We start from the raw sequence: 14,159 nt of genomic DNA, 5'->3' as shown, positions 1-14,159 counted from the left end.
GAACCCGTCCGCGCCGCGCCGCGCCGCTCCGTACCCACCGTGCGCCCCCGGTGGTGGCGGGAGGCGGAGCGGGCGGGGCCGGGGCGGGGCCGGTTCGGCGCTCTGAGGCTCCGTTTGGCACGGCACGGCCCGGTACAACGCGGCTCTGCACGGCTCGACTAGGAAATGAGTGCGCGGGCTGGCGGGATGCAGGCACGGAGCACGGCGTGGGGGACATCGGGCTGGGTGCGGGGTGCGTGCTGTGGTGCTCAGTGCAAGGCACGCAGCTGCGCGCAGGGTGCGGGACACGACAGGGTGCAGGCTGCGGGGTGTAGGGTGTGTGACGTGGCGTGGCTCCTGTCACCTGCACCGTTCAGCCCCTGACCGGAGGCGTAAGAATCTATCAGCTCCCGGGGCCAACCCGCCTGAGGATGCGCCGTGAGCCAGGTGAACGGTCACAAGGACACAGCAGCCCTGGTGGCTCTCAGAGGCAGGAAGGCTGGGGGCCATCCCTGCGGACTCACGGAGTGCTGTGAGCAAGGTGTTCCCTCACGTTCATCCCTCGGCTCTGTGCCTGCAGCACCTGGCCCTGTGCATTCCCACAACACCCGTGGCGAAGGAGCTGAGACCTCGCCGCTGGTGTATGGGATTGGGGCCAGCAGAAGGCACCAAGATGGGGCATTTCACAGGGCCCATGTTCTACGGGAGCGTGACATGGAGGCACCAGCTAAGGTCAGTATAGAATCATTGCATTCAGGTTGGACAAGACCTCTACAATCCCCAAGCCCAAGCCCACCCCACCCCACCATGCCCATAACCACATCCCTCTGTGCCACATCTCCACAGTCCTTGAACACCCCCAGGGCCGGTGACCCCACCTCTCCCTGGGCAGCCTGTGCCACTGCCCGACTGCTCCTAATATCCAGTCCAAACCTCTCCAGATGCTCAAGCCTCCATCTCACCTTCTGCACACAAATTGCTGAGATTTGAATGAGACATTTGCCATGCCGTCAGCTGGCTTTACAGCCTACCTTGGAACAGCAGAGGGAGGAAAGCTGGGCACGCTGCCCAGCGTGGTGCTGAGCCCAACACACAGCCAGGAAGGCACGGTGGGTTGGTGCAGGGCAGTGGGGCAGTGGTAATTCAGCCCGCAGGACACAGGGGAGGGCATTTGAATTATAAAGTGCAGAGCCCTTTGCTTTGGGTACAACTGTAATTAATGTGTAATCAAGATATAATTAAAAGTTACTGCCTTGGAAAAAAATCAAACAGAGCCAAGTGTGTATGTGTATAGGGGAAATTTAATTAAAAATGAAAGAAATGGGGGGGGGGGGGGGAGGAAGGGGGGAAGAAAAGGAAAAAAGAACAGGTTGGGAGAAGGTTGCAAAGTGCTGCAGGAGCATCAGATTTCTGCACTTCCCAGCACCCCACACAGTGATGCAGCAGCGTGGCAGGGCTGGGCCATGGCAGTGCTGTGCCCAGAAGCCTGCAGCAGGCAGTGTTTGTTTGCAGGTAATACATTCTTCAAGGTGCCCTTTGTCCTATGCAATAATAATTCATTCCAAAGCCACAGGAAGCCAACATCATAGAACCACAGAATGCTTTGAGTTGGAAGTGAGCTCTAAAGGCCACCTGGTCCCACTGCCCGCAATGAACCGGGACACCCACAGCTCCATCAGTGCTCAGAGGCCCCCTGGCTGGACCCTGGGTGTCTGCATGGAGGGGACACCCACAGCATCTCCTGGCAACCCTTCTGGGGGGCCTCATCACTACGGCCATCACAGAGATGGCTTTGCCCAATTTGCTGCTCTCTGAAATGCCTCTCATCGAGTCCCCACAGAGCAGCTCATTGAGTTGTGGAGTGTCTGTTCAAGCTCCATTTCCTTTCTAGATTCTTCTTCATTAATATTTTAATTAACACCAATTCCCTGAGCAGACTGCATTAACTCAGGATACCTCCCAGATAGAGCACGGAGGGATTAAATATAGCAAGCACTGCTCTCTGCGAGCTGGTAAACCAGCAAGGCAGCAACCTGCTGGTGATGTTAATAACAGAGGGATTTGTTCAGACTGGCACATGGTGGGGGATGACTTCCCTGTCCCGGAGCATGGCAGTGCACAAACACATCCCTAACGTCTGCAAACGGCCTCCCAGTGGGAAATCCCCTGCGGTTGTTCATTGTTCCCCATGTAACGAGCTGCCGCCGCCCTGTGTCAGCTGGCACGTGTCACCTGGGGACAGTCACAGGCACAGCAGGTGCAGTAGGAGCAGGGCAGGAGCACACCGCTGTCCTGGCGTTGCCTGTAGCGGTGCTGGATCCTGGCTGGTGCTAACTGCCTCCCAGGAAGAATCAGCCCAAAATTCCTATTGGAAGGCATTTGAGAGACGCTGCTCCCTCTGAAACCCCTACCACCTCCATAGCATCACAGAATCGTTCAGGCTGGAAAAGATCTCTATGACCCTCAAGCCTAAGCCCAACCCCCGCGCCCCCCCCCCCTCCCCTCCCCCCATGGCCTCTGACCACGTCGCTCAGTCCCACATCCCCACGTTTCTGGAACACCCCAACGTGTCCCGCTTTGCCCTTCCCAACATGGCGACCTCCTGCCCCCGCCACTCCTAAGATGGCGGAGCGATGACAGGTCCACGCCCACTATTCTCTCAGCCAATAGGCGGAGACGCACTCTTCCTGCGGCAGCCAATGGCGGCGCATGGCGGGGGGGTTGGTTTGGCGGGCGCGCCGTGATGGCGGGTGCGGGTGGCAGCGCGCTGCGGGAACTGCTGGGTAGGTGCGGGGTTGGAGGAGTGGGTGGGTGCGGGGTTCTTGATGCTCCTGGTGCTCCCTGCAGCACGGCAGAGATGAAAGGAGGGATGGATGTCCCATCTCTGCCCTCAGCTCCCCTCCCCTCGGACCTGCGCCATGCTCCATGCTCACCCCGGCGCAGAGCCCCGTCTTCACGCACCCGCTCCCAGGCCTGGTGCTCTTCCTGTGTCCTTGATGCAGCACTGGGGTCGGTTTGGGTCTTAGGGCCGGTCTGCAACAACATCAACGGCGTGGGCTGAGGGCCCTGCGCTGTACAGCGATGCCCCGCGGTGCTGCCGGGCGATGGGCTCAAACCTCGGCGTCAGCAGAACTGTCCTTTGGGAGCGCCGGGGCACAGAGCCTCGGCTCCTAAACAAACCCAAACTTCTCAGCAGGGAGAGCCAGGAAACGGAAAAGCAGCTTTGGGAGCACTGCAGAGCTCCGGGCAGCGGCTCTGCGCCTCCTGGATCGTCACCAGAAGCTGAGCGAGCTCCTGCTGGAGGTAGGAGCAGGCAGGGCCATCCTGGGACAGGGCAAACCCAGCGCCTCTCTGTTGTCACCAGGTTTGGCTTTCTGTGCAGATGGGGGCAAAATCTGGAGAGGTGATTCGATGTTCTCTGAATTACCAAGCGCTTCTGACTTCTGTGGCTGTCGTTAGGATAGCCTGTGTCATTTGTCTATGCACAGACTTCAGCCAAGATCCTGTCTTGGCTGTGCTCTGCCTCTTCCCCACACACACTACAGAATGTTTTTGATTTTGCATGGATAGTTCCAATACTTCCCATGGCTCAGCAGCAGGATTGCTTTTTCCTCTACAGAATGTCTCTTTGTGTCAGAAAAAAAGAACAAAAACAAACAAACCAGAAAAGGAAACCATATTTTGCTGTTTTAGGTATTTATGGCACTGTGGCTGCACTGCTGAGACTTGAAAGACAGGAATCCTGGTGCTGCTGCTGAGCTGTTGGGAGCTATGGATGAATCACTTTGACCTGTACCTCTTTTTCTCTGCTTAAAATGAAGATAACTGTACTTCAGTCTCTTGCATGATGGCCTGAAATCTCAGGTTTACCATGGCCATATAATGGTTTAATTTCATTTCAATTGCTCCTTCTGCATAGAACGCCAGAGCTGCTAAATATGCTGTAGAAGGAACAGATCGATGCATGTGTGTGTAAAAGACATGTAAGACTGCTAGGTTTTTGTTTTGCTTCCAGGTAGAAGGTTCAGTCGAGCCAGCTGGAGAGGGTGGCATAGAGCACCAGCAGTCATCAGAATCACTTATTGGTGAGTGACAGAGCAGTGATGGGAGATGACGTGGAATGGAATCGTTCTTTACACACCAGATTTCTGACTGTTAAATGCAATTCCAATTTTGTATTCTTCCCAGTGTTCCTGGTCTGCCATTCTGCTACTCGTTTCTTACTTCTCCAGTGAATGGCGTCCCTGGCAAGATCTGATTTTTCTGTGTTTTGATCTGGAATTTCTCTTCACAGTCATGTGCTTGCACCTTTTTTTCTTCCTCCCACGATGCCAAGTTTCTGTTTATTTTCTTTTCTTTTTCTTTAAGTCTCTGTTCTGCAGGAACAGGCCTCAAGGTTGGGTGTACCTGCTGCAGTTTTGGCAGCCAAAAAAGCTGTTACCAAAATTGAGCAGATCTGCCAGTCTTCTGCAAGCCCATCTCAAGCACCTCTGCTGAACTTGGACCAGAGAGTAAGCAAAGCAGCTTATATTTTGCTTATCAAGAAAACAGTATTGGTGGTTTTGACTTTAAATCCTGGACTGATAAAGACTGATAAGCCCTCTGTTCTGATAAAGATCCAGGCACACAGGAGCCAAGAGGCTGATCACTCATTCACGTATCTGATCCGCTCACTGATACGTGGCACTCTTCTCCCCTATGGAAAGCTGCTAATTTTTGATAGCTTTCCTGCTGTTGCCAGAGCATCTCTCCACAACAAGATGCAATCACCACTGGTGTGCTCCAGCCTTCCCTGGTGTGGCTCAGTGTCTGTTATCGTTGTTCCATCTTTATCAGTCTTAGATTGCAGTGGTGATGGCCTTCTCCCCAGAACCTGGGCCATGGCTGCTGGCTCACGTCCCCCCTGAGGAGCTGTCAGGTGCCAATGCTGTCAGCTTCTAACTCAGCCTTAAGGTGAAAGGCTTGGGCCTTTCATCAGCAATTCTCTTCGCTATTCAAGTCTTTAAAACCACAAAGTGGGGGGAAAAAAAAAACCCAGCAAATTGTTTTTGGAAGAACGTGTTATTTATAAAGGAAATGATTTCTGCTTCATTTTTGGGGTGATTCCAGGGAAAGTTGTCTTGCTTGCTTCGAACAGCCAAGGATTTGTTGGAGAACAACGTGTTCAGTCGCTCACACTTCTGTCAGGAAATCTGGAAAATGAAGGTGAGAGTTCACAAAGGAATGTTTGCCATTTAGATTTCAGCTATGGGATCAGAGAGCGTGCTTTTAACCCTCTTGACCTGTGCAGGACAGAGAGAACTCTAAGCTGGACTACTGAAATGCTGCCATCTACATTCCACTCATTTTGGTGTCTTTTTGTGATCTGCAGCAGTTTTTTCCATTGCTCACCCCTGAGATTTTAAACTCTTTCTGCATGTAGTGAGCGTGGCTGGTTCTAGGAAAGGCACAGAAAACACAGGATCTGGAGATACAGCACGGGATTAAGCTTGCCTGGGGTGTTGCTGCAGTTAATACAAGCTTTGGAGGGTATTTTCTTTTCTGCTTAGCTTCACTGACCTGCTGTTATCAATGAAATATGTTAATAACTGCCCATCTGGGCACAGGTTCCCAGATCAGTGCAGGATCTCCCAGCTGGCTGTGGGTCCCCATGGTCCCAGTAGCCCTTTGTGTGCTTTGCCAGTAGCACTCAGTGGGCCTTTTGGCATTCTGGCTCCCTGCTTTATTTATCTGGGAATTGTGATAAGCCAGAGCGAGTTCATGCAGCAAATGGCATGAGAGAAATAGGCTGGCTGATAACAAGTCAGATTGTTTCACAAATGTGTTGTCTTCATTTCATTTGGGTGGTTTGTTCTGTGAAGATAAGTGGAGCTCTGGGCAGAGTTGAATACTTGTTGTGAAGCAGACAAATTTGGTTGCTTGCTGCTGTGGTGGGAAAGAGGAGACTGACCCATGTGGATAAGAAGGTGCTCTCTAGTCTCAAATGTCCATTCATGGGCTGAAAATAGAATTCCGTGTGTTTTAAGGGCTGATTAAAATCTTGTTCCCAGGTAGACACGGAGATCAAGTGCTGCTGTACAAGTGAGGCTGATAGAGTAAAGGATTAAGCTGTTGCAAACGAAGTACTGGGCGAGGCTGGGGTCATGCTGAAAAGCAGCAGTGAGTCAGTGCAGAGGGCTGCTGCTGCCTGCTTTGCTCCCAGAACTTCCCCTGCAAGGAGTGGAAAGCATTTTGTTTCTGGGTCAGAGTTTCTGTACTGGGACTGGAAGGAGCAGAAGCTGCTGCTGCACCATTTTCCCTGCCTGGTGCCTCCTGGAGCTTTGCTGGCACAGGATGCTCTCCAGGACATGCTCTTCTGCTGGGAGCTGCAGGCGATGTTACAGGGAGGTGGAAAAGGTTTAATCCATACCAAAGCAGTGCCTGGTGCTGACTGTGGCAATGGCTGGCCTGGTGTTCAGGAGCAGCTCAGGTGGTGGCTGCTGCTCCCCTGTGCCCATAGGCCTGTCTTGTACAGCTGCAGCATCTCTGTAGGCTCCTCTAGGGAAACGGGTTTGAGAGAGCAAAACTGAATCGCAGAAGCTAACAAGGAGAGAACTAAGGGATAATTCTCCAATCTGTTATTGGTTCTGAGTGAACAAGGCTCTAAATGTTCTCTGGGATACCACTGCTCCTTTGTCTATTCAGAATTAGGATTCAGGCAGGGGATGAAGGCTGGCATATTTATGACTTAACGTGGAAATGTAGAATGATGCACCTAGCCCTCAATGTTTGTAGGGAGGGGAAACCAAACACAACTTTTCCTCACCTGGTATTGGTATGTTAGTTTTTAAATTTCCATAGATCCTAGGCTGGGTGACCAACGAAATTTGGTTTCATTTCTTTAGTACATTGTTATCAAAACATTAAGTGTGAATTATGTGCTGTGACCAAATCGTGACCTTCTTGGTAGGACCTTCCAGTGCTGGAGGCTGTGTGGCACCTGCACAGAAATGGCATCACTGGGCTGGCAGAGCTGCTGGAGAGGTGAGTGGAGGTTTGGAGGTTTACACACATATTTAAATCTCTTAAAGCCTATTGAAATGTAATCGGGGATTAGTCGTGAGTATTCTGGACTAAGAATACAGTCAGATGCTTGCAGGTGATCAGATTAGCAGGACTTAAGAAGTTAGCAGGGGTTTGAGAGGTTACTCTGTGTTAACTAGCACGGTTCAGGGCATGGCGACTGCTTGTTCCAGGGCTGCTGAATCACTTGTGATGTGGGACAGGATGGTTGGGTGGGAACTGCCACTAAAGACCATTCTAGTTAATGTTCTACCTGATTATTTGTTCCACTGCCCCACATGGCCGTGTAGGGATAAATCCCAGGCGGTGTGGGGAAGGTTCCTAACCCAGCCCTTTGCTTCACCTGGCTGTGCCTTGAGATCTGCCTGGAAACTCAGTGAGAATTGGGGCTGGTCTTGGCTAGAAGTCCTGCTTCTGTCCTGTAAAACCACTGTGTCAGTGAGGTGTGGCAGAGGTCATCTCCAGAGGATGGTAATTCTAAGGGTTGATTTGTTTTTTCCCAACATGGAGCTAACCAGGAGGATCAGTTACTCCTTCTGAAGTTCACGTCGTTGTTTTATGGCGTTGAAAGAATATCACTGCAATCTTTGGTGCAGCCTTTGATGTTGGTTGACTTGTCTGTTAATGGGACAGGAAAGAAGCCTTTCAGTGCTCACTGTACTTCAAGGAAACCAAAGAGATTTTGATTTTTTAATGTTTTGGAAAGCATTTTTATGCAAATGACTTAGAAATCAGAACGAAAAATCTGAAAAGATTTTACATTGGAAGACCTCAAAAATGATGGAACTCGGGCACGCAGTTTCACATGTATTGCTTTTCACTGTTTGTGTTTGTTTGGGAATCTTCTTAGGAGGCAATTCAAGCTCTTGCTGGACCAGCTTACAGCAATCTGACATACAGGGCAGAGTCTCACACGGTCGTCTCCTTGCTGACACCAAGGGGATGGCAGAATGAAAAACCAAGCAAGGAAACACGGAAGGGATTGAATTGAATTTGCTTCTGTTTGTTCCCAGCAGTGTGAATGGCCATGCTGCGGAGGAGTGGCTGTGCAGCAGCCTTTGTGCTCTGTGTGAGCGGGCAGAGGGGCCCCCCCAGGACACAGAGAATGTGGGGCTCATTCTCTCAGGCAAGGAGAGGGTCTGGCTGCAGCCAACGCTGTGCTGGTGGGACGCTGGGAGCTGAAGGACAGGGGGCTCACAGGGTGTTTTCTGATGTTGCTTCAGAAAAGGTGCTACATTTAATTCTCAGTGAGTTCCTCCCCTTGAGAGATGCTTGGTTTGAATTCCTGGATCTCTTTCCCATGCAGTACTAAAAGAAAGTAGAGCTGCAAGATGTGCGGGGCCAGCAGTGACAGCGCATCAGATGAAGAACACGATGCTTATGCAAAGTGCCCAAAATATCTCTAATGAGAAATATTGAGCAGCTGATACTTTTTTCCCCCATCTTTTTTTTTTTTTTTTCTATTTGGAAACGTACTTTCTGTTTTGATTTAGAAAAAAATCACAGCACAGTTTCCTCGAAGGGCTGTGGTCAGAGCTTTGGCTCTGTTGAGCAGGTAAAACTCACACGTGTTCTGCAGTGGTAAAAGAGAGAGAGACCTACAAACTGCTTGCTCTGAATAATCCTTTCAGTTCCTTTGCTTCTTGGCACTGATTGCTCCAAGCTCTTTTTGCCCAGGAGTAATTTTACTCCATGAAAGCAAAAAAGCAAAGCACTGAGCAGTCTTGCTGACTGTGCTGTGTAGCCAGCGAAGCTTTTCAGACAGCAGTCCCGTTGGGAGGGGAAAGAGCAAGTGGTTTTAATGAGAGGGGATGCTGTAACACGGATTCCTTCTTGATTTGCAGACTTTGCGATCGTGTTCCTTCAGAATGGCTTTCAGCCTTCAGAGCTGGGGAGAAAGCTGGAATTGAAGAAGGTCCCCCATGTAAGGACAAAAGGAAACTGATGAAAATGGTTGGTTAAAGAAGTAGAAACCTCGTATGGCGCTGCCTTTCTGGCTGTAAATCAATCTGAGTTAGAGCAACAAAGAGATTTCGGGCAGTGCTCCAGTTAGGAGTGGGTGAGGAGGAGATGCTGAAACCAGAGCAGAGATTTTTCTAGAGAGAATTTCTCCAAGGCGACTTGTCAAGGACTTTTTAGCTTCTTTGGTTTCACCTTGACTGCTCTTTCTTTTCCGTTTGTATATGAGGCATGGAATGCTGGTAAGCATGGAAAATGCTTGCCCCTCTGCCTCTCTGTATGTGTTCTACACCAGAACCCGAGGTAGATGTTGAGCTTTAAATCAAGTGGGACAAAACCTTTTCGTCGAGTCAGTTTGCCTTTTCTGCATGAAATTCAGCTGTTCTCAACACTAAATGGTCTTAATTTGTCCCTTCTGAACAGATCTGCCATGCTGTTTTACAAAGAATGCTGACATGTAAGTGTTCTTGTGCTTTGTAACTTTTAGCAGTTGCTGCTGTTTGCTAACTTAATTTCCTTCCTCAATACTAAATCTCTAAGAAGTTCTCTTTCTGGGATGCTTTCTGTACACATTTATGTCACTGACGTTGTGTGTCTCCATTTTCCTCTTTACTTTTGTGAAGTGAGTTTCTTCTATCACCACAAATAACTTCTTGTTTCTCATGCTACTTCTTTTTGATCCTCCCAGCTGCAACATTGGGTAAAGATATCTGAGCTGGCTTTCAACAAGCTCTGTTGGAAGCAGTCCAACCGTCAGCAGCACAGAGGCTTGGTTAACTTATCCTGCTTGTTAAATTAAACGTTGAATTTACAAAGCTATGTGCCAGTAGGCCATTCTGCTGTCTCACATTTTGGATTTGCAAACTTGTGTTTTGTGAGACCTCATTTTTTTATGTAGAGCAAAGACCTCTGATGTACGTGCGTAGCCTGCAAACAGGCAGTGTTCAGCTGTCCCATGCATAACGTGCCTGTCGTGCTGCTGCTGAGAGCTCAGGGGTGGCAGTGCCTCATTTGCAGTGCAGATCCTGATGCAGAAAGACTCAACACACTACAGGATTTTGTGTCGTGTGTCACTGGTGATATCGTGGCAGGTTGCTGTTTCCACTGCACTGCTTTGCCTGCAGAGGAAATGTTCACTTACAGCTCCTTGTGGGCTCCAGACCACGGTGTTAGCCTGATCTGACTGTGAGCTGCTGTTATTTTTACTGACATCACTTTGCCCCTTTCCTTGCTGTCACGCTTCAGCAACGAGCTCAGTGCTGTTGCGAAGATGAGCACTTCTTGTCTGTTGCAAAATGACCAAAAGCCAGGATGCAACACAAAGATTGTTCCCAAACATCCCTCCTGCATCTCTGCGTGGGTATTGCCAGCCTGATCCCTCACCCTGTGTCTTGCAGACAGCACTGCCTGTAGACAGATGCCTTGCAGACCTTGCTGAGCAGTTCTAAAAAGGGAAAGCTGCAAGGGAAGTGCTTCATTATTTAATATGTATGAGTTCCATCTCAGGTGACCCTTTAATAGCGCTGGCACTTGAAAAATAACCCTCATAAGCTCAGGACTAGAGGGATGTGGGGGGAAGCAAGGCAGGCTGCTGGCAGGCAGGGTGGAGTCTGCGCTAACCTGCTCTTCATTTGACCTTCACATTTCTGCAGCCTGCGCTGCCACCAGTTGCCTTGCAGTCTATCTGAAAATACATTACATGTTTTCTATGAAATGCTTTTGTTAGTGCGTGCTGTCGGGTCATCTTTGAGGAGTTTCACTTAACTCATCAGCTGCTTTGAAGAACATGAGGATGCTTTATGTAAAATAATTCGCGATGAATGAAGCTGCTCACAGGGGCAGCAGAGGCTGACAGTAGCCTGGAAGCACTGTTCTTCACAGCACTGAGCTTGCTGCACTGAACTCCTGTGCCTAAGGATAAGTAGAGCTTATCTCCTTTCCTCTATTCGTCCCTGCTTAACCTGAGAGCATTCCTCTGCAGGGGAAGCAGTGTTACTTGCTAGCCCTGTGGACTGCCCTACAAAGTGAGGGATGCCAGTATTGGTGCCTCGATTTGGTAGATTTCCTTCTCAGAGTGCATCACTGAAATGATCCTAATGAACAATTCCTAATGAACAAAGCAAACGTTTTTACTGTTGAAAGAGGCTTTTGAAGGTGGGCTGGGACCAGAAACAGAATTACTGCAGCAGCAGCCTGTGAAGTTTGGGATCTCAGCATGTGGGCTTTGAGGTGTGCAGTCTTACAGTCTGGACAACTTGCCGCGTGAGCTGCTGCCTGTTTGACCTCCACTGGTCACCCCAGGACAGGCCTTGCTTTAAAGGAGTGCTGCTGAAGAAAGGCAACATGAAGCAGTCACAAATGTGTGGCATTCACAGCAGTGCCCTCTTTGTTTGCTGAGGATGGTGAAGATCATTGTCTCCAGGCACAAATGTGCAAATCTCTGCCTTCAGGCTTCTCCCAGCACAGCTTTGCAGTGTTTGCACTCGTGTGTGCACTGCACAGTGAGGATTAGGTTTGGAAATTAAATATTAATACCTGTCCATTTTTAGATGGCTTAATTATTAGCACATTCGTGGGAATGCTTTTAAAGTGGTTCAAGGTTAATGTTAATAGTTTTTGAGCCTCAGTGTTACTTTTGAGACATTTTGGTAAGATTTTAATGCTGAAGAATGGTGTGTTTCCCTAATGGGGTCACCTTAACCGTTAGTGTAGTGTCACAAATCTTTCTGCTTTTCTCACTGCCTTTTTTGTGTTTTTACTTTGGGGAACCAGGGGTCCTTGATGCTGTTGGTAAAGAGAAGGAGGAAGAAGTCTCCACATTGCAAGCGATGAGGTTCTGGTAAGAAACACTGTTGCTCTGAATAAGGGAGGACTGACTGTAGTGCTGTGCATCGTTTCTGAATGTTTTCTTGTCATTTGCAGGCTGAATGTATTTGATGTGTCCATCTATAAAAGCGCAGTTCATCCGGATTCCTTGCAGCAGTTTTTTAGACACACCCTGACTGAGATTCTTACCTACAACCCACTGCTGAAAGGTAGGAATAACTGGGGAGCAGAAGTGTCTCTGGGTTTGTCGTGGGTCAGGAGCTCTATCCAGCCAGTGGCTGAGTGGAGTCCAGCCTGGAGAGCAGAGCGCAGAGATGCCGTCTCACTCCTGCTTCTTCCCCACCCTCACAGTGCCAAAGGAGATGAAAGGTTCATCTGGACTCTGGGCTTCAGAGAGCTGTAGTTCAGGAGGAAACTTTAAGGTGGAAAATCAGCAGCTCCAGGCAGAGCTTCAGCCAAAAGCTCACGTGAAGTGCCGGGAGAAACATCTGCCACAGCCTTTGTGGAGCAGCATGGGAGAGCTGTGGCCTCTGGGAATAGTTTTGGCCAAAGGAGAAACTGGATGGGAGAGCTGGCACTGCAGAGAGCTTGGGGCTGAAATCCTGCGTCCCTGTAGGCCTTGCTTGAAGCACCAACCATAGCCTTCCTCTGCTCACTGGGTGTCTGTCATTCACTTCATTTTGGTAGATCAGTTATGACTGCAGGAAGGCTTCTGTCCATGACTGCTAATTGTAAAGTTAGATGTCTTTAGGAAGAAATTACTTTGGGGCTGCACAATCTCTGGTGAAGTATTATCACTCCAAGCTACAATCTAGAGCTCCTCACAGGTAGTATGGAAGAGCTGGTCACTCTTGCTGTCTTCCAGTTGAAAGAGATCTTTGAGGAAAAAGATGGTTCCTTGCTGATTCTCTCTGCATGCATTATGCTGGTTGGTGAATGCATGATCCCAAGAAGAGCTCTGAGATGAGAATGCTGTAGTAAAATGACAGAGTCCATCTTCATGTAGTTTGTATTCCAAAGATGAATGGGAGAGAAAGGGTTTCACCAGGTAGCTTTAGCTTTTAGTGCTTGTGGCTGTGAAAGCTAAAGGGAAATCTTATGTAGTGAAGTTCTGTGTTGTAGACATTCTTTTTAAATCTGTTGCTGAGGAGACAACTGAGGAGACAACTATTAACGTGCTCCTTTCTTTTGAGTACAGTGTCTGATGCCATCCACAAGCAGAGAGAGTGGAGCTTTACAAGGACGTGTTCGCTGCTCACTACCTTGTACTGCAAAGTAGGTCTTCCAGGTTTTGCAGAGAGAACATCACTGTGTTGATCTTGTATTCATTAAAATATCTGGAATGGGATTATTTAAAAACAGTGCATTGCAGAATCTGAAGCAGCTGCCAGGAGCTGCAAGCAGGACGAAGCTTGAAGGGAAAGTACGACTGGAATTTTTGTTTGTGCAGCAATCCAAATGAGTACAAAGATAATAACTGAAGATGTAAATTTTTGCTATTACAGAATATGACATTGCTTCTGAAAGAGCTGGAGGACACCTGTGTGTTTTAGCCATTGCTGGTTCCAAGCCAGAATGATATCTGGCCCTGCAAAGCTGATGCGAAAGGTGCACGCAAGAGAGCTTGTGCCAAGAGCATCCACGTGTTAATCTTGACAGAGTTGCTTTCATTCCCTCCCAGCTGTTTGTGGCATTCAGTGCAAAAGAGTCGATCTGCCAGCTGCAGCGAGTCCTGGAGACACATGAAGTGAATTGGCAGCATGTCCTGTCCTGTGTTTCCACACTGGTGGTCTGTCAGGCTGAGGCTGAGCAGTTGTTCAAAGGTAAGTGGGTGCTGGCAAGCCTGCAGGCTGGCACGTGCCTCTTGGTCCTCAGGTACTGAATGAGGAAACCATCCAAGTGCAGCAGCAAGTTCATAACTTCTGCTCTGACATTTCTGTAGGGGAAAGAACCACAGGAACTCACCCTCTCCATTCAGGTGTTCTGTGCCAGCTGTGATGTGAATACCAGGCGTTGTGCCTGGTGCTTCCCTAATTTAGTGTACAGCTAAGAATGACTGTTTAATAATTGCTTTTATGATTATGTGGTGCAGTGATTACTTAATTCTTCTGAATTCTTCTGTCTTTGCTGTTAGGGTGCCTTACTGATTATGTCACTGCTGGGCTCCCTGTAGTTCCTGCAAGTTGAAATCCCCAATTGTTTGACCACTGAAAAAACATAAATGGGTTTCTAATGCACGATCCTTTGGGGCAGATGTTTCATTAGATGTTTGCCTTCATTTAGTCTACCGTAGCTCAATTGTATACAGCAAAGGTTGAAGTTACTGTTTTGTG

The 14,159-nt window shown here is 49.0% G+C and overlaps 1 protein-coding gene across 1 annotated transcript in view; it reads left to right on the top strand.

The window, feature by feature from the left end:
- Positions 1-2,722: 2,722 nt before the first annotated feature.
- The window catches only part of FANCA (FA complementation group A), a 32,435-nt gene continuing 20,998 nt past the window's right edge, over positions 2,723-14,159 (top strand). The window contains exons 1-13 of the mRNA XM_042821771.1: positions 2,723-2,762; positions 3,176-3,282; positions 3,995-4,064; positions 4,348-4,490; positions 5,089-5,184; positions 6,929-7,002; positions 8,058-8,167; positions 8,886-8,965; positions 9,424-9,457; positions 11,773-11,839; positions 11,923-12,035; positions 13,025-13,101; positions 13,508-13,649. Coding sequence (XP_042677705.1) covers positions 2,723-2,762; positions 3,176-3,282; positions 3,995-4,064; positions 4,348-4,490; positions 5,089-5,184; positions 6,929-7,002; positions 8,058-8,167; positions 8,886-8,965; positions 9,424-9,457; positions 11,773-11,839; positions 11,923-12,035; positions 13,025-13,101; positions 13,508-13,649 — 1,153 coding nt within the window. The remainder of the gene's footprint in view (positions 2,763-3,175; positions 3,283-3,994; positions 4,065-4,347; positions 4,491-5,088; positions 5,185-6,928; positions 7,003-8,057; positions 8,168-8,885; positions 8,966-9,423; positions 9,458-11,772; positions 11,840-11,922; positions 12,036-13,024; positions 13,102-13,507; positions 13,650-14,159) is intronic.

Source organism: Centrocercus urophasianus, unplaced genomic scaffold (assembly GCF_019232065.1).
Source record: "Centrocercus urophasianus isolate 14NV4802_14NV808 unplaced genomic scaffold, USGS_Curo_1.0 seq_2, whole genome shotgun sequence".
NCBI classification, from domain to species: Eukaryota; Metazoa; Chordata; class Aves; order Galliformes; family Phasianidae; genus Centrocercus; species Centrocercus urophasianus.
This window is presented reverse-complemented; position numbering and strand designations above follow the sequence as displayed.